This window comes from Papio anubis, chromosome 4 (genome assembly GCF_008728515.1).
Source record: "Papio anubis isolate 15944 chromosome 4, Panubis1.0, whole genome shotgun sequence".
Classification (NCBI taxonomy): domain Eukaryota; kingdom Metazoa; phylum Chordata; class Mammalia; order Primates; family Cercopithecidae; genus Papio; species Papio anubis.
In genome coordinates, this window is record NC_044979.1 from 4,619,597 (window position 1) to 4,644,931 (window position 25,335).

Below are 25,335 nucleotides of genomic sequence, written 5' to 3' on the forward strand. Positions count from 1 at the left end.
GCCACGTGGAATCCGCTCCATCAGGGAGGGTCTGTCTCATCTCCTGCCTCTTATTCCCTATTTGTCTTCACTGCTGATGTGTCATTTAGAAAGTGCCACAGAGAGATCATTTGGAGGGATGAGAGATGGCACAGTCAGGCTGCTGCTCCTGCAGGTTGGACACCGTCACCCAGAGGCCCCAGGTGCCAGGTAGAGAAAGGCTGGCGTGGCCTGGCATGGAGGGTGCAGATCTATGTGCAGTGAGCACCGATGCCCCTCCCCACAGCGGCAGGTGGAGCCACCCCCGGGCATGGTGGATTCCACCTGCCATGCACAGTGACCGGGTAGAGGGCAGAGGGTCAAAAAAGTCAGTCCTGGGGTAGTGAGTTAAGAAAAAGGCAGAGTTCTTAATGGTGCAGCCACTCTGGAAGACAGTTGGGCAGTTTTGAATCTAATTAAAGGTGCATTTACTTATGATCTGGGAAGTCTACTTCTAGGTATTCACCCAAGAGAAAGGAAAACACATCAGATGAGCATCTGTGTGCAAATGTGCACAGCACTTTTATTCATACTAGCCCTGAACTGGAAACACTCAAATATCAATGAAATGTTGAATGAAGAAATACATTATGATATCCATGCAACAGACCACTCCTCAGCAAGGAAAAACAAATGAATGCAGACACCTGCCACAACACGGGTGAATCTCAAAAGCAATTATGCTAAGGAGGCCAGCTGCAGAAGGTAACACACTCTACAACCCCCTCAACATGACATTCCAGGAAAGGCAAAAGTGTAGGACAGATGGCATGGCACCGCTCGCCTGGGTGGAGGGTAGGGAGGATGCTCTGGGCAGGTGCGACCTCCCTGAGTCTTGTTTGTGGGGCACTTATGTCATTGCACCTATTTGTCAAAAGTTACTAAATGATGCCTTTAAAAAGTGTAATTTGTTTTCTTTTTTATTTTTCTTTTCTTTTCTTTCTTTTTTTTTTTTTTTTTTGAGATGGAGTCTCCCTCTGCTGCCAGGCTGGAGTGCAGTGGCGTGATCTTGGCTCACTGCAACCTCCGCTTCCTGGGTTCAAACAATCCTCCTGCCTCAGCCTCCCAAATGGCTGGGACTACAGGCGTGTCCCACCATGCCCAGCTAATTTTTGTATTTTTAGAAGAGATGGGGTTTCACCACGTTGGCCAGGATGGTGTTGATCTCTTGACCTTGTGATCTGCCCGCCTTAGCTTCTGAAAGTGCTGGGATTACAGGTGTGAGCCACCACGCCCGGCCCAAAGCGTGATTTTTATTAGAAGTAAATTGTACCCCAATAAACTTGTCATCATATACGCACAGTTGGTGTTGGTATGTGCTCTTCCCACACCATCCAGACAGACTGACCTGCTCCCTCTCTTTGAGTGATGCCCTTTCCTGGCTGAGGCTGCCCTAGATGTTTGACGTAGGCCAATGTCCCCAGCGCAGACACGGTGGGGGGATTTGTGTTCAACCCTCTGCAGGAGCACAGGGGAGAGAGGAGGTGATGTAGAAACAAAACAAAATCAACTAGACAGCAAGGGACAGGTGGGGCCTTTCCCTATCCATCCCCATGCTTCGCATCAGGCCTGGCATTTGCGAGGGGCTCAGTGATTTATTTTTTATTTATTTATTTTTTTAGATGGTTCTGCTCTTGTTGCCCGGGCTAGAGTGCAATGGCATGATCTTGGCACATTGCAACCTCTGCCTCACAGGTTCAAGGGTTCAAGCAATTCTCCTGCCTCTACCTCCCAAGTAGCTGGGATTATAGGCACTCACCACCATGCCCGGCTAATTTTTTTTTTTTTTTTTAATTTTTAGTAGAGATGGGGTTTCACCATGTTGGTCAGGCTGGTCTCGAACTCCTGCCCTCAGGTGATCTGCCCGCCTCGGCCTCCCAAAGTGCTGGGATTACAGGCGTGAGCCGCTGCACCTGGCCGGGCTCAGTGATTGTGTGGGGAGAAGGGACACGCAGCACAGCACACACATGAACCAGGCTTGGCCACCCAGGGAGACACTCACGGGCCTTTCTCTTTAACATCTGTAAACAGGAAGAGTGTCACCCTCCAGGATGTCAACAGCTCTCTCCCAGGAGATTAATGGCTGGTTCAACACGCGTGCCGATTCTTCAGCACAAGAAAGTGATCAACAGCCAAAATTTAAAAATAAATAAATAAACAAACAAAACACCTTCCATTTTAGATGCAGTGACTTGTAACATCTGGCATGTCTGTCTGAAGCACAGACTTTCCCCAGGGCAAACATCCACAGTTAAGGAGGATGTAAGACCAGACCTCACTAGAGGGAGCCCAGGGCAAACGTGAGGTTGGCCAGGCTCAGGAACAGAGTAACAACCAACATCCCGTGTCCCTTGATGTGGATAGACCCCGGAAGAGCCGGCTCTGCCTCATCTCCTCCATGCTGCAGACTTTGATACTCTAACCCCTCTACTGAATATCATTAAGTAAATCCCCAAGAACACAGTTAATCTGAGATCGACCCTTATTTCTCCAAGTTTCTTGAGTCGACAAGGAGATTAATGCCTGAGGGGAAACTTTACTGGCATATTCAGAGACAGAAGTGTTATTTCTCAGCTCCCATGACAATCCTGGGTGTCACTTATCAAGGGCAGCAAGTAAAGGGGTGAGCAGGCCAGATGACCCCAGCTGGACACCAAAATCACCCAAGGAGCCTTCAAAGCCATCCTGAGGTTCCCTCCTCAGAGGTTCTAGTTTAACCCATTTGGGGTGGGGCCCCAGCATACACATTCTTGCTCCTCAGTATGGCTTAGTTCCTTAATTCATTTCCTCCAATGATCAACCAACATGTATGGGGTCCCCCCGTATCACGAACCAGGGACATGGGTGTAGAGTTTAAATGAACAAGGAGCCTGACCAAATGATGACTCCTGTGCATTTTCACCTCATTTTCAAAGAGACTTGTTTGTTTGAAAATCTTTTAGACTTGCTAAGAAAGTACCTGAGGGAGGTAAACGATTCCACTGAAAAGAGTAGCTGCAATGACTCCCTCTGCAGGTGGCCGATGGTATTCCAGCCACTGACGACCTTCGGCTTGTTATCTGAGACCTGCACCCGGAAAGAGCATATGACCTGTTGGTGCAGCCTCTTTCTCCACTTTTGCCATTCAAAGTCACAGTGTCACCCTGCGCAACAGCCACTGGTATTACAGGCAGAGTCCACACCCTTCCCACCCAACTCCTCTCTCTGACATCTTAGAACGATGGAGAGAAAGAAGTCAAGTGATACATGGATATCGAAAGCATTCCTCAACATCCCCTTTAGAAATATCCCGTCTACAACAATGGAAGTAGCCATTTAACACAACAATAAATTCTAGTGTGAAATGAGAAGCAGTTCTGACTCTCGGCATTCAGGGATTTTTTAGAGGAGGAGGTTTTGGAGCTGTGGCTTGAAGGGTCAGAAAGAATTCAGTACAAGAGGCACAATGACCAGGACATTTCTGTAGTGTGCGTCTGTGGGAAGTGGCACGTGTGGTGGGGAGGAGAATGAAGTCAATAGAGGTGTGGACAACCAGAAACACATTCCATGTTTGGGAGCAATGACCGGACGCACTGCGTGATGTGGTTCATTCTTACAAGGCCGGATGGGAGAATACAAACCTCAGAGGCAAAACTCACTGACTATGGCATTGTTTCCTAAAGAGCCTGGGCATGGTTTTAGTCTGTTTTTAAATTTAGAGCTCCAGGAAGACACTGTCAATTGGCCAGAATTAACAGTGTGTATGAGATTTATTTTCTGTCCCAAATTTAGGGAAATTTGACAAAGGGTGGCTAATTAGATTTGGTCATATTATGGAAGGTCTTGGTGCCCACCATGAATAGAGCCCCCAGTATTTTCTATGAACCAAAGCAGGCCCTTAGAGACACCACCTCATCATACAGTGTTTCATAGAAACTTCACCATAAACCCCATGCATTAGGCAATTAATATATGGATGGAGTAAGTGTGCCCAGAGGAACAAAGTAACTTTTCCATGACTATAGAGGTAGAAAGGAAGACTGGGGATTTATGTCCAGATCTCCTTGACTCTAAAGTCCATATTTTTTGGTGATGGTTACCAGAAGTCTGGATTGCAGCAGGAAGGAGGGATGGAAGGAGGACAGGAGGGGAAGGGAGAAGGGGAGGGGGAAATGGCTGAGACCAAGTCTTACAGGCAGATGTATGAGTTGTTCACAGTTCTGAAAATCCATAAAACCAAGTAACAGTGGAATTCTCCCCTCTTCAATACCATGGTAGAGACACATAAAATGCCATTTTATTGGGAGGCCAAGGCGGGTGGATTGCCTGAGCTCAGGAGTTCAAGACTACCCTGGGCAACACAGTGAAACCTCGTATCTACTAAAATGCAAAAGAAATTAGCCAGGCATGACGGTGTGCGCCTGTAGTCACAGCTGCTTAGGAGGCTGCGGTAGGAGAATTGCTTGAATGCAGGAGGTGGAGGTTGCAGTGAGCCGAGATTGCGCCACTGCACTCCAACCTGGTAACAGAGCAAGACTCTGTATCTTTAAAAAAAAAAAAAAAAAAGCCATTTTAAGAAGATCTCTCCTGCATTTTTGCTTCACACTGGTGCTTCCCCAGTTTACATACACAATCCTAGTCCTGCAACTTCCGGCAGCTGTGAAGGTAACTTGCTCTGCAGAGCCAAAGCCTGTCTCCGTGTGTGCAGCAGCTGGGCCGTGGAGACTCGCACACAGGAAGAAAGGGCTGGAAAGGAATGCGCTAACCAACACGGGTGCTGAGAATTCTCACGGCTGCCCTCCTGAACTCGCTACCTACAGACTGCTCATGGTAGAGAGACCTCTCAGGATGGCACCAGGCTCAACTCACAAGGAGCCCAGGCTGCCACAGATTTAATTAGAAGGACATGGAATATAAACACTTGAAATCTGTCTTCCTTTTCCAATAGAACGCCAGCTACTCATAATCACCATTAGTGTGGTTTCTACATTGTGTAGCCAGGTTTCTACACCGTTCCAACCTGGCTGCTGATTGAATCCACAATTCTGATCTTCCTTTTTCTTCAGTGTGTGCTGTACATAAGCACAAAACTAATTAGAGCCTACTGTTTTCATCACATTCCTCTTCTGCTCAGAAAGGTTGCTATGTTCTTATTGTAAAGACCAATACCACTGGGTTTTAAACACTGAGTGTTTCAGTTGTCTGCACTCTAGGTACCTCCTAAAACCTACCTAACCCTATGCCTGCCCACGCTGAGTCCCATGTGAACACTCCAGCAGCAGCCTGGTCGGGCACCTCATTAATTCTAGGAAGTGTTGGCTCATGCAAAGGTCAAGTTCATTTCATGTTTTACCCTGCCTGGAGTATCTCCCTCCTGTCTTCATCTATTAAAAAGTAAACAAACAAACAAACAAAAACTCAACTATGAGGCTCAGTTCAAGTCAAATTTCCTTCTTGAGACTGTTTATGACGGTGATGCCTTCAACCCTCTCCTCCTTCTTTGGTGTGCAGTGTTAAAAATCCTCACTTCAAGCCTATAATCCCAGCACTTTGGGAGGCCGAGGCGGGTGGATCACGAGGTCAGGAGATGGAGATCATCCTAGCTAACACAGTGAAACCCCGTCTCTACCGAAAATACAAAAAATTAATCAGGAGTGGTGGCACGCGCCTGTAGTCCCAGCTACTCAGGAGGCTGAGGTAGGAGAATTGCTTGAACCTGGCCGGTGGCAGTTGCAGTGAGCTGAGATCCCATCACTGCACTTCAGCCTAGGCAACAGAGCTAGATTCTGTCTCAAAAAAAGAAAAAAGAAAAGAAAAGAAAAGAAAAGAAATTACTCATTTAAAGGACTTTATAACATTTTATTATATAAGTCTGTATCTTTCCTTTGCAACAATATTTCAATTTCTTAAGGATAGCAACCATGCTTTCATTGCTCTAGATAGTATTTCAATAAGTATTTGCTCACACAGTATCTTTTCTGCTTCCATTGGAGGCAAAACAAGAATGCTGAAAAGTTAATTGCAGAAGGTCAGAATGAGATGAAATTAAAAAAAATTATTGAGTATTGAGAATTATAGACAGTTGAGGCCATAGATACCTCTTTTAAAAGGGAAATTAAAATTACAAAGACATTATAATTACCTGAGTGTCATGAAACAAGCCTCAGCTTAGAAAAATTATTAAAGAGAATTGTTTGATTGTAGGGTTATATTATTCCTTCGTTTGTAACAGAAAAGATTTTCAAGATGGCTAGAAACTAAAGTCTGATAATATTTAATTATAAGACTACAAATATATATTGGGTACATACTACAATACTAACTAATAACTCACTACATGCAAAATTCTTTGCTGGGTGTTTTGCATATATCATTCCACTTAATTCTTTTTTTGAGATGGGGTCTCGCTCTGCCACCCAAGCTGGAGTGCAGTGGCACAATCTCAGTTCACTGCAACCTCCGCCTCCCAGGTTTAAGCGATTCTTGCGCCTCAGCCTCACCATGCTCAGGTAATTTTCGTATTTTTAGTAGAGACGGGGTTTCACCATGTTGGCCAGGCTGGTCTCGAACTCCTTACTTCAAGTGATCCATCCGACTTGGCCTCCCAAAGTGCTGGGATTACAGGCGTGAGCTACCACACCTAGTCATTCCATTTAATTCTTCTAACAAGCCTATGAGGTGGGCACTATTTTGTTTTGTTTTGTTTTGGTTTTTGAGATGGAGTCTTGCTCTATCTCCCAGGCTGGAGTGCAATGGTACAATCTCGGCTCACTGCAACCTCCGCCTCCTGGGTTCAAGTGATTCTCCTGCCTCAGCCTCCTGAGTAGCTAGGATTACAGGTGCCTGCCACCATGCCCAGCTAATTTTGTATTTTTAGTAGAAACGAGTTTTGCAACAGGCCAGCCTGGTCCCGAACTCCTGACCTCAGGTGATCCACCTGCCTCGGCCTCCCAAAGTGCTGGGATTACAGGTGTGAGCCACCACACCAGGCCAAAGTGGGCACTATTATGATGATCTTTTTATGTGGATCCTAAGACCTATGGAAGTAGGACAGCTCTCGAGGTCACACAGCCAGAAGTCAACAGCAGAATGGGCTCAAGTTCAGGTCTGTGTGGCTGCAGGGCCTAAGTCATTGCCTGGCATGATGCTATTAGGCTGGCACTGGGCACTGTACTTTCTCCACCTAGATATCTACTTCCTAAATAAACAGAACACTCCTCTGGATCACAGTCTATCAACTTAGAGAGCAATTCCAGGCGGAAGGAAGCGATGTCTCAGTGTCCTGTTTCCACAGATACAGAATGTGGCTTTAAAAAGTCAACTACAATTCTAAAGAAACACAATTTTTTCACAATTTTGTTTGGTGCCTGAAAATTACCAGTAGGTAAGCAAAGTTAGAGCAACAATATCCACAGAAGACGGCCAGTCATGTAAAAAAATGCCTTTGAACACCCAGTAGTTTCTATTCTATTATGGCTCTGAGTTTGCCAGACCCCCAAAGGCGAACGTTACACAATAAAGCAATATGACCGATTTTTCTTCAAATTGATTTTGGTTATAGAAAAAGAGTCCATATGTCTCTCAGAACAATCCTAATGGATATGAGACTACATTTTAGAAATATGGTATTACTACTATTAAAAGTGTGTATTATGTATATGTGTGCATATAGAGCTAAGTAGATAGATAATAGACAAAAATATAGATAATTTTGCCTTTGGCTTTAGACCCTAAGAAAATATAAAGGCAAAACTAATTCTAGAAAAAAAAGTCACGCCGGGAAAATGTCATGCAGTAGCCAAGTCTACAAAAATATTTACTGGAAACACCTAACAGACCCTTGCCTCCACCATGGAAGATTGCTTTATTTTATTAAAATTCTGATATAAAAACTTTTAGTGAAACACTTTATGTTAAAAATAACTAACTTTGGTTCTGCTAAAATATAGATTTGTGTAAAAGTCATGTGTCGTTTTAGGATACAATTTAAGAATAAAATTTTTGGAAGCTTGGTATGTCAAAGTCAAACAAACCTACCCTTAGGTAATGGATTTTTAATTATATAAAAATTCTGCTGTCTTGGGAGTCTCATCGCAACTCCTGCCTTCCATGCAGAAAGAGCTCTACCTGGCCCCAGCTATAGAGGTCACAGCCATCTATAGGCTGGGAAGCTAACAGGAGGGGACAGGGGACTGAAAGGAGGGAAGCTAACAGCGGGGACAGGGGACTGAAAGGGGGATGGGAAACGTAGTCCCTCCTAAAACTCTTCTGCCATTTGCAAAAGGGAAGGACACTAGAAATCAGAGGGCATGAGATCGTTAATTAGGCCTTTTTCTCTGGCTGGTTGGAAAGCCTGAAGCTGAGAAAAAAAAAATCAAGTTATAAATGACAAAACCATCCTGAAGATTGCACAGCCTCTGGCTTTAATTTAGAGGGAGGAGTGAGGAAAGGAAAGATGAGAATTAGTAAAAAAGGTACAGATTTGTGTTTTCAAAATCAAGAAAATCTCCTAGTTTTCTTGTATATGAATAATGTACATTTAAATATTTTAGTAGGGACATTTTTATTTTTAAAAGACAATTGTGCTTTCCTGCCTATCCAAAACCCACCTAGATCCTCAGACTTAGAGTCCCGGGCTGTGTTCTTCTCCTGCCACCTGGTGGAGCACGCACACCGGTGACAGTGATGACCGAGGGGTCACGAAGCTCCAGGCCCAAGGAGATACCGCTCAGAGATTCACTGTCTCGTTAAGACAAATCAGACTCTGACAATATTTGCCATGAATTAATTGGCTAATTTCTCATAAATGGTCTTACGACAAAGAGGAAGAATTGAGGAGGTTGAGCAACGCCGCTTCAGAGGAGCTGTGTTCAGTGACATGGTGACAGGGTGGGATGCTGACTTTGGTACCCCCAGAGGTTGTTTTCCAATAAATACTCTTGCTACATCTTTCAATCCTATAAGAACCCTCAGAAGAGAAACTCGTATGTCACTACAAATCTCATCTTTATAGTTATCACATTTGTTCTCTGCATTGTGAAATTTGAATTAATCTCAAGGGTTTTTTTGTTTGCTTGTTTTTGCTTTTTTGTTTTTTAGACAGAGTCTTGCTCTGTCACCCAAGCTGGAGTGCAGTGGTGCAATCTTGGCTCACTGCAACCTCTAGCCTCCCGGGTTCAAGCAACTCTCCTGCCTCAGCCTCCTAAGTAGCTGGGACTAGAGGTGTGTACCACCATGCCTGGCTAATTTTTGTATTTTTAGTAGAGATGGGATTTCACCATGTTGGCCAGACTGGTCTGAAACTCCTGACCTCAAGTGATCTGCCCTCCTCGGCCTCCCAAAGTGCTGGGATTATAGGAGTGAGCCACGAGGTTTTTTTTTTTACTAGCATGGGATTTCGAGTCAACCTGACTTATGCTGAGACTCCAGCCACAGCATACACTAGCTAGGACGTGAGGGGCAGGTGATGACCTCTTGGAGCTCTCACTTAAAATGGAAATAAGGATGCTTTCCTCGCAGGTTGTTGAACAGGGATAAAGGTATATGAAAGCCAACCAATAAACAAGGGGGATTATTCTTGCTCTGATTCTATTAAAGACATCAGAAGCAGCTCCCTCCATGTTAAGGTCATCTACAAGGGGGATCATCACCAGGCTCCGGGTATCTAAGTGCAGAAGCCGAGCCTTGGCCTGAGCTTTGCCAGCTTGTTTGGCAAATTCCTGTGCCAAGTTCCTAGAATCTGTTTCTTCCAAATTCTGACTGATGCAGTAAAATATTAACACAATACGTTAGGCATCAACCACTCTTAGAGTTTCGAGTTTTACAAATTGATATAAGATGGAATGAAATATCTATCATCTACAACAAATTCTATTGTTCCCAGAAGGGGCAGATAAATCTCAAGGCATAATTATAGTCCTGCCTGCCATGACCTCTGAAGATGTATGTCAGTTTGTGAAAGAATAGGATAATTCCTCTTTACTGAAGAATATTTGGGTTTCTATTTAAAACATACTTTTAATGAAAAATTTGTATGGATACTTTATTTTTGCAACGTGGGCCATCTTTGCTTTCTTTGGGCTTCATTTTTCTAACAATCTAACAGAAACTATCGGTCACACTTTGCTGAAGATCCACATGTGTCTTCCCTTTGTCTAAAGCCCACATGAAATTAGTTTATTCGTGTTTGTTTTCCAAGGACATGCCTCTCTTCTAAGCTGTGTCGTAAACAGACAGCAGCAGCTATAAACACTCATGCTGTGATTAATGCTTGCTTATGGAACAATGCTTTTTAGACACTCCTGCTGTTAAAATTTGCTTGGGAAATGAGGATGCCTCAACCTAGATATTCACAGGAGCCTACACGACACTGCCTGCAGCACAATTCAGTTTCTTTATCAACCTTTCCTGAGCACCTCACCTTTGCAAAGCACAAAAAGAGAAACCTCAGAAGACAGGAAAGAGAAACTTGAGGTGGGAAAGAGGAAGGCCAGGAGAATAGAGTAAGAATAGGGGAGGGGAGGACGAGGGAAGAGGAGACAAAGGAAGAATAAAGATGAAAACAACAAAAAGGCCTCCTTTGCAGACTTTCCTAGTCCTGCAACTGTTTTTCATCTGTGTCTGACTCAACACGTGGTTTCACCAAACTCTAACCTGTGTCTTTCCTGCTCTGGGTTCCAAAGGTGAGGCTGATCAGGCATCAGAGGGTCATGTGGGGGACGTCTGCCCAGCACTGAAAACTAAACTCACTCCTGCTCCGGACAATACATTATTGAGAGACCAATTGAGGTTAGAAGTGCAATCTGAGATCATGAAGCAGCACGGAGCCGGGCGGCCCCGTCAAAAGCAGACACTGAAACCCGGCTCCTGGAAGCACAGCCAAGCTCAGAAAAAGCCGTAAAATAAGAACACACACGCCCCTGAAACTCCCTTGGAGTGATGGGTAGAACAGCGCTAATCCCACTTGCTGAGATGGACTTGCCCACCCCATTCCCAATGCACTGCTGAATTTCTGACCAGAGTAGTTTACCTTAATCCCATAAATATGTTCCAGATTTGTTTCTGATGACACGTGGTGGGCTGAGGGGGGCTTCTATTGTACCAGCGTGGGTATAACCAGGAACACTCGTGGGAGGCCGAGGGCCACCCCACCATGCCTCAGAGGAGGCTGCAGGTGATTACAACGCAGAGGGGAATGTCCCGCTCTGCAAAACCTCCAGGGTCAACCGCAGGAACCAGCACAGGAAGAGGGCAGAGTTGCTCTAGGAAGGGGGCTTCACAAATGGGGAAGTGAGTGGACTCGAGTGACCCCCTGACATCCTTAGTGTCATTATCTAGGGAGAGTCCCAGAGGTGCGCAATATCAGCACCCTTGGCTATGAGAACTGGAATGCCATTTCCCGCCCTAAGGGTTAAGCAGTCGTCCATGTTCTACCCTTCACTTTGCCCTGCAGATTTCTAATTAAAAGAAAGGAAAGAACACTCTTACCCATGAGGAATTTTGCTCAGGACATAATATCCAGTATAGGAGTGTTGATATATCTGCAACAGACAAAAAGGAAAAAAAGCAGGCATTGAGACAAAGGCTGTGACTCTGACATTTTTCAATCACTGTGAATCCGAACAAACATCAGTGAACCCAAAGCAGCTAATCCCGACACCTGGAGGCAAAGTCTTTTATTTACATAGGAAGCCAATTTGCATATCTTGTTTATTTTAGTTTCAGCATTTGCAATGGTTTATGGGGCAGCCAGAGGCTTGATGTCATCTCCATGGCTACCCGGTGTGTGATTAAATTAGGGGCACAGATTTCAGGCTTAACTAAATATAGCACAGAACTAATGAGGACACCTTGGTCATTGGAGACCGTCAGGCACAGTCAGCTAGACCCAACAGGTCAGTAAAACCCATGTACTGCTAGAGTTCCCTGTGGGTTATGGCAAGGGGTCCACCAGAAATTCCACTGTGTGTCTTCAGTGAGTTGCAATATCGAAGTCAAGTGTGCTTAATTGGGCACACTTTTGACCCTCTGTACAATTGGATATGCATCTTTTAGTTTTGAGAGAGTAGTCAATAAGAGCTTACTGAAAAAGGGCAGTTGGAAGTATCACAGCTTTAAAACGGAGGTAACAGAAAACCAGAAAAACAGTGCTTCCAAACTCCTGTGACCCTCAAATCTCGCATGCCTTTCCTAACCTCCTGAGCCGGGAAATGACTCCACAATCCATAGATAACCACGAATAGAATTCGAGGGTTGCCCAAAAGAAGGGAGAAGATGGCAGTTTGAGAAATGTTAGCATCCTTCATCACCAGCCTCCTGAGTAGAGACCTTATTGAACATACGGAATATGTGGGTTACTCTGTTGCATTGAACCATATTTCATTTCCCCCAACCTTCTCCTTTACCTGTGAAACCTTTGAGAGCTGGTGCCCTATGTGGCTAAATGTTCAGTGGCCAACATTTAAAACCACCTTTCTAAAGATAATAGGTGAGGGACGTGGAGGCAAAGGCAGACATATCCAAGGTAGAGTACTTTGAACAGGGAAATGCATTTGGGGCACCAATGATGGAAATGAGCCTGCAAAGAAAACAGGTAGGATTTGCTAATACCACCATTCCCCACCTAGCCTGGATCACTGAATTAACTTCTGGAAAATCACAATGGTCTTGGAGTTATTTGGAGAAACAGGACCCAGATATAAAAATAAACAACAGCACTTAAATCCCAACACTCTGGTGCTTTCAGAGATCTTGAGACTCCTGAACCAGAAATACGGGGCCCAGGGCCCCTAGCTTTGAGGGCGGCGGATGGGGAAGTGCTACTTTAGTCGTAAAGAAACAGCCAGTAAGAGACAGGACTGTGTAGGAGAGCTTTATGGAGCTGCCATAGCAATCTAATAAGGAACACAGAACTTAACTTCTTTTGCTATTTCTGCCAGGACGAGTGGTGCTGCTTGCCCAGGAGAAGGAAGAAAGGGCCTGGTGCTGGCTCCTGTGTCCTGAGCAGATCACTGCTCAGAGAGGACCCATTAAAGGAACCCACACGGCACTGTGACTAAGCCATGCCTGCGTGAGCTGGAACAGCTTCCTCAGATGCAAGAGCAGGAAGCTAGACAGAGCTGATCTCAGGTTCCCATGGTTATGGTATATGGTATGTTATATAGAATTTCTGAACTCTCCTTCCAAAACCGCCTTTTCATATGATTGATCTCACTTTGTTTTCATAGCATCCCTAGGGGGCAGAAGTTACCTTTGGTCAGATAAGAAACTGAGGCACAGCAAGAGAAGAGGAAGATAAAGGAAAGAGAAAGGGGGAAGAGGAAAGGAGGAGAGAGAAGAGAAGAGATGGAACCTAATTCTGTACCCTTTAGTGTTGGCTGACTTAGTGAACAGAATACAGTAACAGTGATGGTGTTAAGCTTCTGCAGCCAGGTTATAAGAGGTATCATGGCTTGCTTTTTGCTGTCTTTCATACCACTTGCTCTGAGGAAGATGGCTGCCATGTTGTGAGGACACTCAAGCAGCCCTGTGGAGAGTCTGAGGCTCATCCCTGTTAGACTGCCTCTTGCCAGCAGCCATGTAAGTGGACGTGGAAATAGGTTCCCCATCTCCGGTCAAGTCTTTGGATGACTGCAGCCTTGGCTAATGCCTTGATGCCGGCCTCATGAGGGACCCTGAGCCAGAGCCACAAAGCTAAGATGGTCTCAAGTCCCTGACCCACAGTGACTGTCAGATGATAAATGTTGGCTATCTTAAGTCACTGAGTTTGGGGTATTTCTTATATAGCAACAGGTAAGTAATATAGCTAGTTTAAATCCAGATAAAACAGATACTTTTAAAATCAGATTTAGATCCATTTCTTCTGAGCTACTGGGTTTCTTCTTTGTAAACTTCCAGCAGCTTCTAAAGCAAACAGATAAATTCCTTGTTAAACTAGTATCAGGACAGAGGTGGTGAGGGGCTGGGAGAGGACCACTCACAGACCAAAGCACTCAGAGGAAAAGCCTTTGATATTACTGCAGTCAAGAGTCCAAAGTCCCAGAGATGGTGACAGTGGTGAGCTGAAGTGGGTGGTGGCAGTGGGGGGCATTTATGGAGCACGTACCACATATTAGGTACACTGACAGCTCCTTATCATGCAAGAACTCATTTAGTCTTTATGAGGTAGATCTTATTATCCTATTTGTACAGGTAGGAAAGTAAAATCTTAAGGAATTTAAGTTAAAGTCAAGTGGGATTTGACCTGAGGTCTGTCTCTCTCTAAACGATCCCTTGGAAATTGCCTGAACCAAGCTTCTATCTTGTAATTCTCAAGTCAGAAGTCCACGTTGGCTGTTGTCAGCTGAAAATTTCAGGATAGCAACAAATAGAATAAATACACAAAGTGAAAATACCTGCCATTTTCTTGGTTGAAGGCCCATTGCTTTAATCCATCTAGAAACAGTGATTTAAATTCATTCCCTGGTTATGCCATCCCCAAAAGAAACACCTAGAGTTACATCTTTACGTTCATCTTTAGATATACCACTACACACCCCTGCAGTTCAGCTCTATGGGTATCTTTTAGGTGGTGCCCATGAGAAAGGAGGAGAGCAATTAAAATAACCCTATCAAGGCCATGGCAAGAAGAAAGAAGGAGAAGGAAGAAGAAGAAGAAGAAGAAGGAGAAGAAGGAGAAGGAGAGGATGGAGAAGGAGAAGAGGAGGAGGAAGAGGAGGAGGAGAAGGAGAAAGAGGGGGAGGGGAGGAGGAGGAGGAGGAAGAGGGGGAGGGGGAGGGGGAGGGGGAGGAGGAGGGGGAGGAGGAGGGGGGAGGGGGGAGGAAGATGAGGAGGAGGAGGAAAAGGAGGAGAGAACTGTTTTTAATTGTTTGTCTGTACTGTTAGGCAAGAAACCCCCAAACCAAACCAAACCAAAACCAAAATGTATGCATGGAGACTAGAATAGAGTATCTGGAAAACGGAATTGCCAATAAGAAAGGCTGAAACAAAAATGAATAAAGTCAAGAAGTAGAGACAGAGAAAACCGAGAAGCTGGGTCTGCCAAGTGCGGGAATGTGAAAGTGGGATTCCAGAACGCACTGCTGATGCAAATAGAAGGCTTCAGCATGGAAGTGTAAGTGTGACTCGAGCACTACCCTTAAAAAATGGGGAAGTGGGAAGAAAAGAAACAGTTTTCTCCCGCTCCAAGAGGAAGCAGTAAAGTATCATTGTCTTCCACAAAATCTTCCTCAAACAAGCCAAAAGAACTGCAGGCACAAAGGAAACAGCTGTTTAAAGGGTGAGAATTGAAGAGTTTTCGTTTGTACAATGTCTTATCTTATCTAGAAAGGCACTAAGAAAGCGGCATCTCACTGAAAGAATGTGTTCCTTAGAGAGAGATAAAGTCTTTTTCTTTTTCTGTGGTTAATGTTGTATTTATGTTTCTTTCTTTAAAATAATAGACTCTAGGACAGGAGTGGTGGCTCATGCCTGTAATCCCAGCACTTTGGGAGGCTGAGGCGGGCAGGTCACCTGAGGTCAGGAGTTCAAGACCAGTCTAGCCAACATGGTGAAACTCTATCTCTACAAAAATACAAAAATTAGCCAGGCAGGATGGCAGGTGCCTGTAATCACAGCTACTAGGGAGGCTGAGATGGAAGAATCGCTTGAACCCGGGAGGCAGAGGTTGCAGTGAACTGAGATCATGCCATTGCACTCCAGCCTGGGCCACAGAGCGAGACTTCATCTCAAATAAATAAATAAATAAATAAATAAAATAAAATAAAAAATAAAATAGATTAAATATTTCTGATCATAAAAAATACAAAGATTGGAAATTAGTAAGGCTGCTTTCAGTTATTTTTCTAAGAGTCCCATTGTTTAGAAGTTCATGAATATGAGTTACTTTAGTCTCATCCTATACCATGACATTCATATTTCTCCTGGAAAATGAATATATGAGAACTTATTTCCCAAAACACTATCCACAAGATGGAAAAACAGTTTCAGCAAATTATTTTTCTAATATATCACACACAAAATAGTTGACATTGGCATTCAATAAGTTTTTGAAAAGCAGCTGAGGGCTTGTCACAGAGTGAGTTCATATTTGGTCTGCTTCTTATCTCTCTAAAATTTCCCTCTACTCAGGAAATTTCTACCCTCTCCCCTCCTTCTCTCCGATGGACCCATACTTTAGACTTCTAAGGTCTTTTCTATCTCAGTACCATAATGCACACTGAGTTTTGTCTTTGGCCACCCATCTACTCCCTTTACATCCTCCTCCCCTAGGAAATCTTCCATTCTTGAGGTTTTAAACCATAATCAAAATTACTAAATATCAGTAACTCCCATAGGTCCAGCTACAGACCAGTATATCAGATGACTGCATGCTATGTCTCAGAGGCACCAAAACCTCAATCTGCTCCAGAATGAACTCTTCAGTAGCCCCCAAACCTTGCTCCCCTTGGATAATCCCTATCTTAGTTGGTAGTTCCATCATGTACTCAGTAACCTGAGTTGAAAATTTAGTTTTCCTTGCCTTCATTCTTTGACCCTTTGCTTCCCCTACTCCAGTTCAATCAAATGGTGCCCAATTTCTAATCAGTAACTTTCTAAGTCTTTCTCAAATCCATCTTCTACTCTTTCTCCCTAGGTCAAGTGCCCTAAGTCAGGCCTCTCCTCCATGCTTCCTCTCCTACAAAGAAGCCACTGTTGAGTCACGTTTAGTCTAAAGCTGCCTCCTTACATGCTTTAAGTTCAGCCTAAAGGTTTCTCTGCACATCATGAATTATAACCAGTGGAGTGTAAACAGATCATAGCGTACTCTTGTGCCAATCACCAAGTTTTGGTTAATCAAATGTAGCCAATTGTTTGAAGCATGTTCAGATAAGGTGAACGTTGAGCTGTAACCAACCCAGCTGTTTCTGTCCCTCGCTTCTGCTTTCTGTACATCACTTTCCTTTTTCTGTCCATAAATCTTCTACCACCATGGGGCTGCACTATAGTCTCAGAGCCTACTGTGGCTCAGGAGGCTGCCCGATTTGCGAATTGTTCACTGCTTAATTAAACTTTAAATTGAATCTGGCTGAAGTTTTGAACGCTGCCATCTTCCTTTCCAAGACTAAGCTCATACTCTCCTGCTTCTTGTTGAACTTTAACAACTTCTCCACTTTGCCTTACATTTCTAACCACTCATTCTCCCCTATTACTTCTTCTAAGTCTGTAGAATATAACTCAAATCTCCCTCATTGAAAAACAAACAAACAAACAAAACAAACAAACAAGAAACCTCTGGACATATTCCCCTGGAACTGCTCCTTCCTTTTTTTTCTTTTTTTCTTGAGACGGAGTCTCGTTCTGTTGCCCAGACTGGAGTGCAGTGGTGCAATCTTGGTTCACTGCAACCGCTGTCTCCCATGCTCAAGCAATTTTCCTGCCTCAGCCTCCCAAGTAGCTGGAACTATAGGTGGGCACTACCATGCCCGCTTCATTATTTTTTGTATTTTTACTAGAGACGGGGTTTCACCATGTTGGTCAGGCTTGTCTCAAACTCCTGACCTCAGGTGATCCACCCACCTCGGCCTCCCAAATGCTTGGATTACAGGCATGAGCCACTGCACCCAGCCTCCTTCTTGTAACTATCATGGTCCTTCACAAGCAAAGTCTATGCTGCTTCACTGGCTCACTTTCTATTCACTTTTAACCCACTGCTATACACTCCCAGCATCCTCAAACTGAGTTCTCCCAGCGAATCCTTATCTAATAAACACGTGGCATCTTTCCGATCTCCAGCCTGCAGCACATGATGAAGGCATCAGGAGTTGTTCTCCTTTCCTGATTCCAGGACCTGCTCTCCCTCCTCTCCTGCTCCTCCACCCAGGCTCTTCAGCTTTCTCTCCTGCTGCTGTAGACCCCAATGGAAGGCAGGCACCAACCTGCCACCCCAGGTGCTCCTTCCTCACTGGTCTAAGCCTTGGTCTGGCAGGTCCCCATCATTTCTGCTTTCTGACACAGCTTCCTACTGAATTTCTGTCTTTATGCTTCGTGTATCTTCTGAGTTCTAAACTCATATTTTTAGCTTGGGCTGGGCCTTTCTACATGGATGTGTTTATGCCAAACTTTAAATTCAATATTTTGAAAACAAAATACATTCTTTTTTTTTAGGTGAAATTTTTTATTATTTTATTTTTAAATTTGACTTTAAGTTCTGGGACACATGGGCAGAACGTGCAGGTTTGTTGCATAGGTACACATGTGCCATGCTGGTTTGCTGCACCTGTCAGCCTGTCATCTAGGTTTTCAGCCCTGAATGCATTAGGGATTTGTCCCAGTGCTCTCCCTCCCCTTGCCTCCCACCCGCCGACAGGCCCCGGTGTGTGATGTTCCCCTCCCTGTGTCCATGTGTTCTCATTGTTCAACTCCCACATATGAGTGAGAACATGTGGTGTTTGGTTTTCTGTTCTTGTGTTAGTTTGCTGAGAATGATGGCTTCCAGCTTCATTCATGTCCCTGCAAAGGACGTGAACTCATTTTTTTTTTATGGCTGCATAGACATTTATGCAGCCAACAAACCTATGAAAAAAAGCTCACTATGAAACCTATGAAAAAAACCGATGAAAAAAAGCTCATTAAAGAAATACATTCTTTTTCTACTAAAGAATTCTCTATTTCCTTCCGTGTACCTGATTTTTCCATAGAAAAATATTGCAATTCGCATTAGCCATTCCCATTGCTTACTTTCCTTACTGTCCATGTAAAAATGATTACCAAGTTTCACTTGACTTTGGAACTTGAGAATGCCACTTAAATTCATACCTCTTAAATTTTCTACCCTCTAGCACAGCCCTAGTTTGGGATGCTGGAGTAGCCACAGTTGCCCCTGTCTAGCCTGCCTGTGCTTCCCTCCCTCCTCCACGTCACCTCAGGTATTTCTTTCCTAACAATGCACCAGGCTGAGGCCAGGAGAAGAGGGCGGCTAGGAGTAGCTCTGGAGTAGGACACAGCTACTGCTTTGTAGCTACTACTATTAGGCAGTTTTAGAGTAAGGCGCAGAGGTCATCTGAGCCTGTTATTCACTGGCTGGGTGAACTTGCACAAATTGCTTAACTTCTCTGAGCCTCCGTTTCCTTCCTCCGTTTCCTTCGTGTAATATAGGGTAAGGGTTTGAGGAAATTCAAACCACAAGAAAGGATTAAAAAACACTCTTGTTTAAATTCTGAGAATTGCATGATCTAGTTACAAGCATTGTGCAGAGTCCACGAAACTCTGACTTTTCTACTCCTTGGGGCTCTTGGCAAACAGGAATCCCATTAAGAATGGCAGAGTTGCAGCTGCCTTCAGTGACTGAGATTGTTACCCAGGATTTTGGACTGGGCGTCTGGTCAGCATTAGTGCAGTCCACTTAGAGCATGTATGAGGATGGGTGGTCTCCCTGAGGTGGTGAGCACCCCAGCATGGATAGCATACGAGCAGGGGCTCGAAGCACCACTGGGGTCCTCTGGAATGGGTGCATGCATTGCAAGTCGATTGCTTCAGAGGCCCTCTACAATCCTTTCCTTATTTAATCCTATAATTCCATTCAAAGAGGAAGTGAAAAATAATAGGTGTAGATGAGCCCAGAGTCAGATTTTCTTAAGCTAGACTGAAGAACCCCATGGCTGGTATACACAGTTAAAGAAACACAATATAGTAGTATAATGAGAAGCAAGGCTGAAAATACTGGAAAAGTTAACACAGAGAAAAGGCAGATGAGACAGAGAAGACAAAGAAAAGAAAGTGAGATTTAGAGACTGGGTGGTAAAAAAAAAAAAAAAGAAGAAAAAAAAAAGGAAAGTTATCTGCATGAGATGTCAGGGGTGAGTAGGGAAAAAAAAATTAAAACCTGAAGGAAAAAAATAAAAGCACCAAAAAGAAGCTGGAAAATATTCTATTTCTTGGCTCTAAAACTGAGGAAAATGAGAAAATGAAGTGTTTACTCAAAGGGTTTATTTTCTCGCAATTTTGAAGTGTTCCATTAACAGATAAAAAAGAAGTCCTGTTAGGTGCTAGATGGCACAGTCATACCCATATCTGTAAATTAACACAATAGACAGTCCCCTAGGAGACAGAAAACAATCTGCTTTCAAAATCCAAGCCGAGGTTTTGTGGACTGTGACAGACACTTCATGAAGGCAATGTCCTGTACATATTCCTTTTGTACTCTGATAACCTTGAGGAGTCCGAGAAGATCAATCTAACAGTTAAGTCTGAATTACAGGCCCCCATTCCCCACCACACCTCTCAGCTGACATGAGGAGAGGTGAGACCAGGAAACAGATGCCTCAGTTTTCAGAAATAACTGCGCGAATTGCCACATTTACATGGCGTCTTCCTTAATCGTGGTCTTGGCTGGTTTTAGTAATTAATTCCATCCCCTCTCATGCTCCTGCACGATGTAGCAGCTGCTGTGCTTCCAAGAAGGCCCCGGAGACCTGCTCTGCGGAAGGGCTAATTATCAGACGGGCATTTAGGGCAAGGGAGGCAGAAGCAGACTTTCCCCATTTTCCACCCAGATCCTTCTTTGGATAGTTAAAATAAACGAGCTCATCTCTAATAATGTGGGCGGAGACAAGAGCTACCCAGCTCATAAGGTCTTTCTGGGAAGAAATGTTGTCCTATCTTATCTAAAACCTTCTCCCTTAACATTTGAAGTCATAGGTCCATTTGAGGGTGTCACTTTTTTCTAGCGATGAGACCAATAAGCCAAAATACTTCAGAGAAGATGACCACGTTGGCTGAGTCTGGAAACAAAGCTACCTGAGAGACGCCTGGAGCAAGTGGAAGTATTCTGCCCAGACAAGAGAAGACCCGGGGGAGAGGGATACATGTCTTTAAGGTTTTAGAGAATTTCACGAGTAAGTGTCAGTAGGCCTGGTCTCTTTTGCTCCCATGGAAAGAATAAGGCTGATGAGTACACATTAGAAGGAAATAGAGTTCAGACCAATGAAACTGTCTGAAATACTTCAACACTACAAATGCTCAACAGCCCCTGTTAATAGAAGGATGGAAGCCCTTTGTTGGTGCATTCAGGAGAATGCAGGAATGCAGGAATTGGTGAGATGGAACCAGCCACCACTAACATTCCTTCCTGCTCAGAAACCCCACAGCTCCCAGGCAAGCATGTGCTGACCTCTGCCTCCCCGCTATCTGCTCTTGGTGGGAACGTAAGTTTAACTGCTTCTTGGTGCTGGCTACAGCTGCCTGAACCATGAATAAGTGAGTTCAGGCCTTAGTATGTCCCATTTGGCTGTGACAAAACTTATTTAAGTCCCCCCCACATGTAAAACCCACACTCCCTCCTTCCCAACATCCTGCAGAAGTTACATCCCTCCATGGTGCCAGACTCCTGTTGCATTTGTGCCTCTTGCTGGGCACTCACCCAAAGACCCGGCATCTTGCCAAAACTTCTGACTTCTTGTCTGGTGTCTGGGCACACTCCTGTGGCTGATGGTCCAGTGAACTGTGAGTCCTGATGCAGAAGTTGAAGGATGATGGAAAACTTCCTGAACGAATCCGTCCTCCCTAGAGGGGTCTTCCCTCCTCTTCTCTCAAGCAGGTCATAGTCACCCTGTACTATGACCATATTTGGCAAACATTTCTGCACTCCTTGCCAATTTACTTTATACCATTTTTATGGAGTTAAACCTCTTGTTGTAATGACTTCAAAGGAAAAAAAAGCGGGCGTGGTGGCTCACGTCTATAATCCCAGCACTTTGGGAGGCCGAGGCGGGCGGATCAGAGGTCAAGAGATTGAGAACAGCCTGGCCAACACGGTGAAACCCCGTCTCTACTAAAAAATACAAAAAACTAGCCGGGCGAGATGGCGGGCGCCTGTAGTCCCAGCTACTCGGGAGGCTGAGGCAGGAGAATGGCGTGAACCCAGGAGGCGGAGGTTGCAGTGAGCCGAGATCTCTCTACTCCACTCCAGTTTGGGAGACAGAGCGAGACTCTGTCTCAAAATAAAAAGAAAAATAAATAAATAAATATATAAATAAATTAGCCGGGTGTGGTGGTGGGCACCTGTAGTTCCAGCTACTCAGGAGGCTGAGGCAGGAAAATCGCTTGAACCTGGGAGGCGAGGTTGCAGTGAGCCGAGATTGCGCCACTGCACTCCAGCCTGGTGACAGAGTGAGACTCCATCTCAGAAAAAAGGAAAAAATGTCTAATGGACTCCAAATAACTAGATAAAATTTGAAATATGTAGTAAAAAGTAAAGATGTTTAGTTGTATGATATAAAACAAATATTAGGAAATAGCTCCATATAAACTAAAGGTTCTTCATCTTTCCCTTGGCTGCACATCTTTCCTTCACTGCTCTACAGAATGTACTGCAACCATTTATACAAGGATGAAAACATAGAAGACATACAGTTGTCAGATTCCAAATACAAAAGTAATGGACAAATCCTTAGGATTCAGTATTTACATCTCAGCTCTTTCTCTCCTCCTGGAATAAACTGACTTATAGTAGTCACTGGTCTTTCACAAAGCTTACATTTAGGAGAGTAGAAATGGTGAGTTCTTCTTGAACCTGTAGCTTCTTCAAGTATGTATCTCAAACGACTTCTGCTTCCATAGCACACCGAACTCTATCATACTTTAGTTCCTTCTTTTGTGATCAATCCCTATTTGTTCAGCTCATTGATAGAGAATGTTTCTTACATCCTCTATACCCTTCACATAGAATGCTTTCTTTTTGCAATGAGTTGTTAAGAGGAGAACATCTAAGTATAACAAAATGATTAAAACTGAGGATGCATCTCAATAAAATAAACATCTTACATTTAGGAGATGAACAATAAAAATTTCAGTTGTGATTTCAACTGTGTTTCCAAATATGTGTTTCAAAAACATCTGTGACATCCAGAAATAGCTGAGTAATTAAAATATATATATATTTCCTTCAGTCTCCACTTGGACACTTCAATTCCAATAGCTGCTTCGATGTGTCTTAAGCTCATCTTCTGGAAACAAATGAAATCAGTCATAGCGTCGCGAGGAGGAAATTCACAGGAAGCAACCCGTGAGAATTTCCTCCTGAGTAATTTTCAAGGATGCACATGAGCATGCCTGCTTTCTTCCCAAGCTTGTCATATCCCTGTCTTCTACTGGCAGCCACTGAGAAACAGGTATCTGAGCTTCACACCAGCCTGACAGCCGACCTCCTACTTCACTGCCTTTGTATTTTGTTTTGTCAGACCCTTCTGCTGACTCATTCCTAATTCTGCTTCAGAATACAGCATTTTCCTTTTTCTTGCTCGATTTACTGTCTTCTTTTTCTCTCCTGCATATACTGGCTCCAAATCCAAAACAGGTGCTGGGAGATGGGATGAATTGTGGGAAGGACTGAGGGCAGCTGAAAGAGGCACTGCGGTGGGCGGAAAGGCACAGGGGGCTTGCCCCACAAGCGCAGGGTGGGTCTGTCTGTACCATTCACCTTGCACACAGCCTGCCCACAGCAGCTTGGGCTTCTTTGCAGGCTTCCCTGCTGTATTTCACCTGTCACCCCTGGTGCCTCATAGCACTGAAGGTCAAGTGCATTGGGCTCACTTCCAAAAACAGACAAAGAGATGGTGCTGCACAGCTGGTTCTCTTCCTAGGTCACTAAGGGAATGGAGGACATCATTTGGTGCTTAATTACAACCATACAAAGACAAACATCTACCTGTGCTTCCTTTATAAGAAGGCACTCTAGAAATATCTCTATGCTTGCATATAGCCCGCCTGTGTCTAAACCTGTCCTTCACCGAAGGCTAGCAGTGAAAAGTCCAGTCAAGTCAGCACCTTTCTTTCCGCTTCTTTCCTCTCCTCCTCTTTCTCCTTCTATCTTAAAAAAAACGTGTTTGTGTGTGTATCTGCATGATGCCACATAGCTGCTTAGTTTATTTTTGGCAAGTCAGCCTCACTTTGCTGACTTTCAAGCCTAAAGTTTACACCCTTAACTTTTCATCACCTGCTTATCATGTCCACTTGGGTATGGACATTCTGCCCCACGTGCACGTGTGGAAGGCTGAAGGGTCTGTCCTTTCAATCTTTGCCCTGTCCTTCCTGTTTATGTGGAAAGCAGGAGCCGGCCGAGCGTCATTCCTGGAGGAGCAAGCTTTGGATTGTTTCTCTCCTGTCCCCGCAGTCGATCATCCACCAGGCGGGTCCCTCTGGCACTAAATCTTTCTCTTTCCCTTCCTTTGATCCCCTCTGAAAAGAACTCAGTACAGGCCCCTGTTGTCTCAGGAGCCTTCTAATGTGTTGCCCATTTCCCCAATGTATTCTTAGATATCACTGCCTTCTACCTTCGCATCAACTTCAGCAAGTGTCCTTTGCCTCTCACGTCCCAGTCAATCTCTCCTGTGACATTCCAGCCCTCCAGTGATTAGATCTCCACCTACTTTCATGTTCTAGCAGGTACTGCCCAGCTCCCTCTGTTCCTTCTAGAAACAGCACCACTCAGCAGTTCTCTTAATCTCCCCTCTGCTTCTTTAGGTCAAGCTCTTGTCTTTCCATTTCCTTCTGTGTCTGTCTAAATCAACCCATCCTTTAAGATCTAGCTTGAATGCTCCTCCTCTGTAAAGCATTTGCTGATACCAGAAATTCTTGTCGTCTTCTCTCTGCCTCTATAGCAATACTGTGTACTGTTCTTATTTACTTATTACATTTGTTCTCATAGCTATGTATGGACATGTCTTACTGCACATATTGGCCAGGAATGAGTGGACTGAGAGTCAATACATATTTAAAATCTGATGAGTTCAGCTTCTCAAAAGCCCCCTTCCAGGGTCTCTGCCCCACTCACTTTGTTCATTTTTCTTCTGATAGGATGTGGAGGAGGTCACAACATCAGTTTCATAATAAATATATAGGAAAAGGAGGACAATGCAGTCTACTTTGATCAAGCTTTTGGTGCTCAGAACAAAGTCCCTGCCAGGACTCCTCCAGCCTGGAAGGAGACAGTGAAGGGCAGTTCTAGGGCTCCTCCAGCAGCTGAGCCATGAATGGAGGGCTTAGGGTTGCCATGTTGGGCACACTTTGAGGTGCATTGTGCTCAGGTGGGCTAAGGGGCAGTGTGGGGGCCAACAAGAGCAGTGACAGAGGCTGCCGGAGGCCTGTTGAAGCTGAACTCACAGCCTTAGGGGAGCCTCTCAACACTCCAGAAGAAAAAGGCTCCTAGAGGCAAGGGGTTGGTCATTTCCATGGCCAACTGGCAAAGGCAGCAATGGGTTGACAGCAGGATAAACAGCATCACCAAAGGCACTGGCTTCACAGAGATCCCATTAAAAATAAACAGCAGCACTAACTTTTCTCTAAAACAATGAGGTCTATATT

General features: G+C 44.4%; 1 protein-coding gene across 3 annotated transcripts in view; it reads right to left on the reverse strand.

The window, feature by feature from the left end:
• DPP6 (dipeptidyl peptidase like 6) overlaps positions 1-25,335 on the reverse strand; it is a 1,015,511-nt gene that overhangs the window by 240,316 nt on the left and 749,860 nt on the right. For all 3 annotated transcript variants that reach the window (XM_017957362.3, XM_009204279.4, XM_017957361.3), the window contains exon 6: positions 11,485-11,537. In XM_017957362.3, coding sequence (XP_017812851.3) covers positions 11,485-11,537 — 53 coding nt within the window. The remainder of the gene's footprint in view (positions 1-11,484; positions 11,538-25,335) is intronic.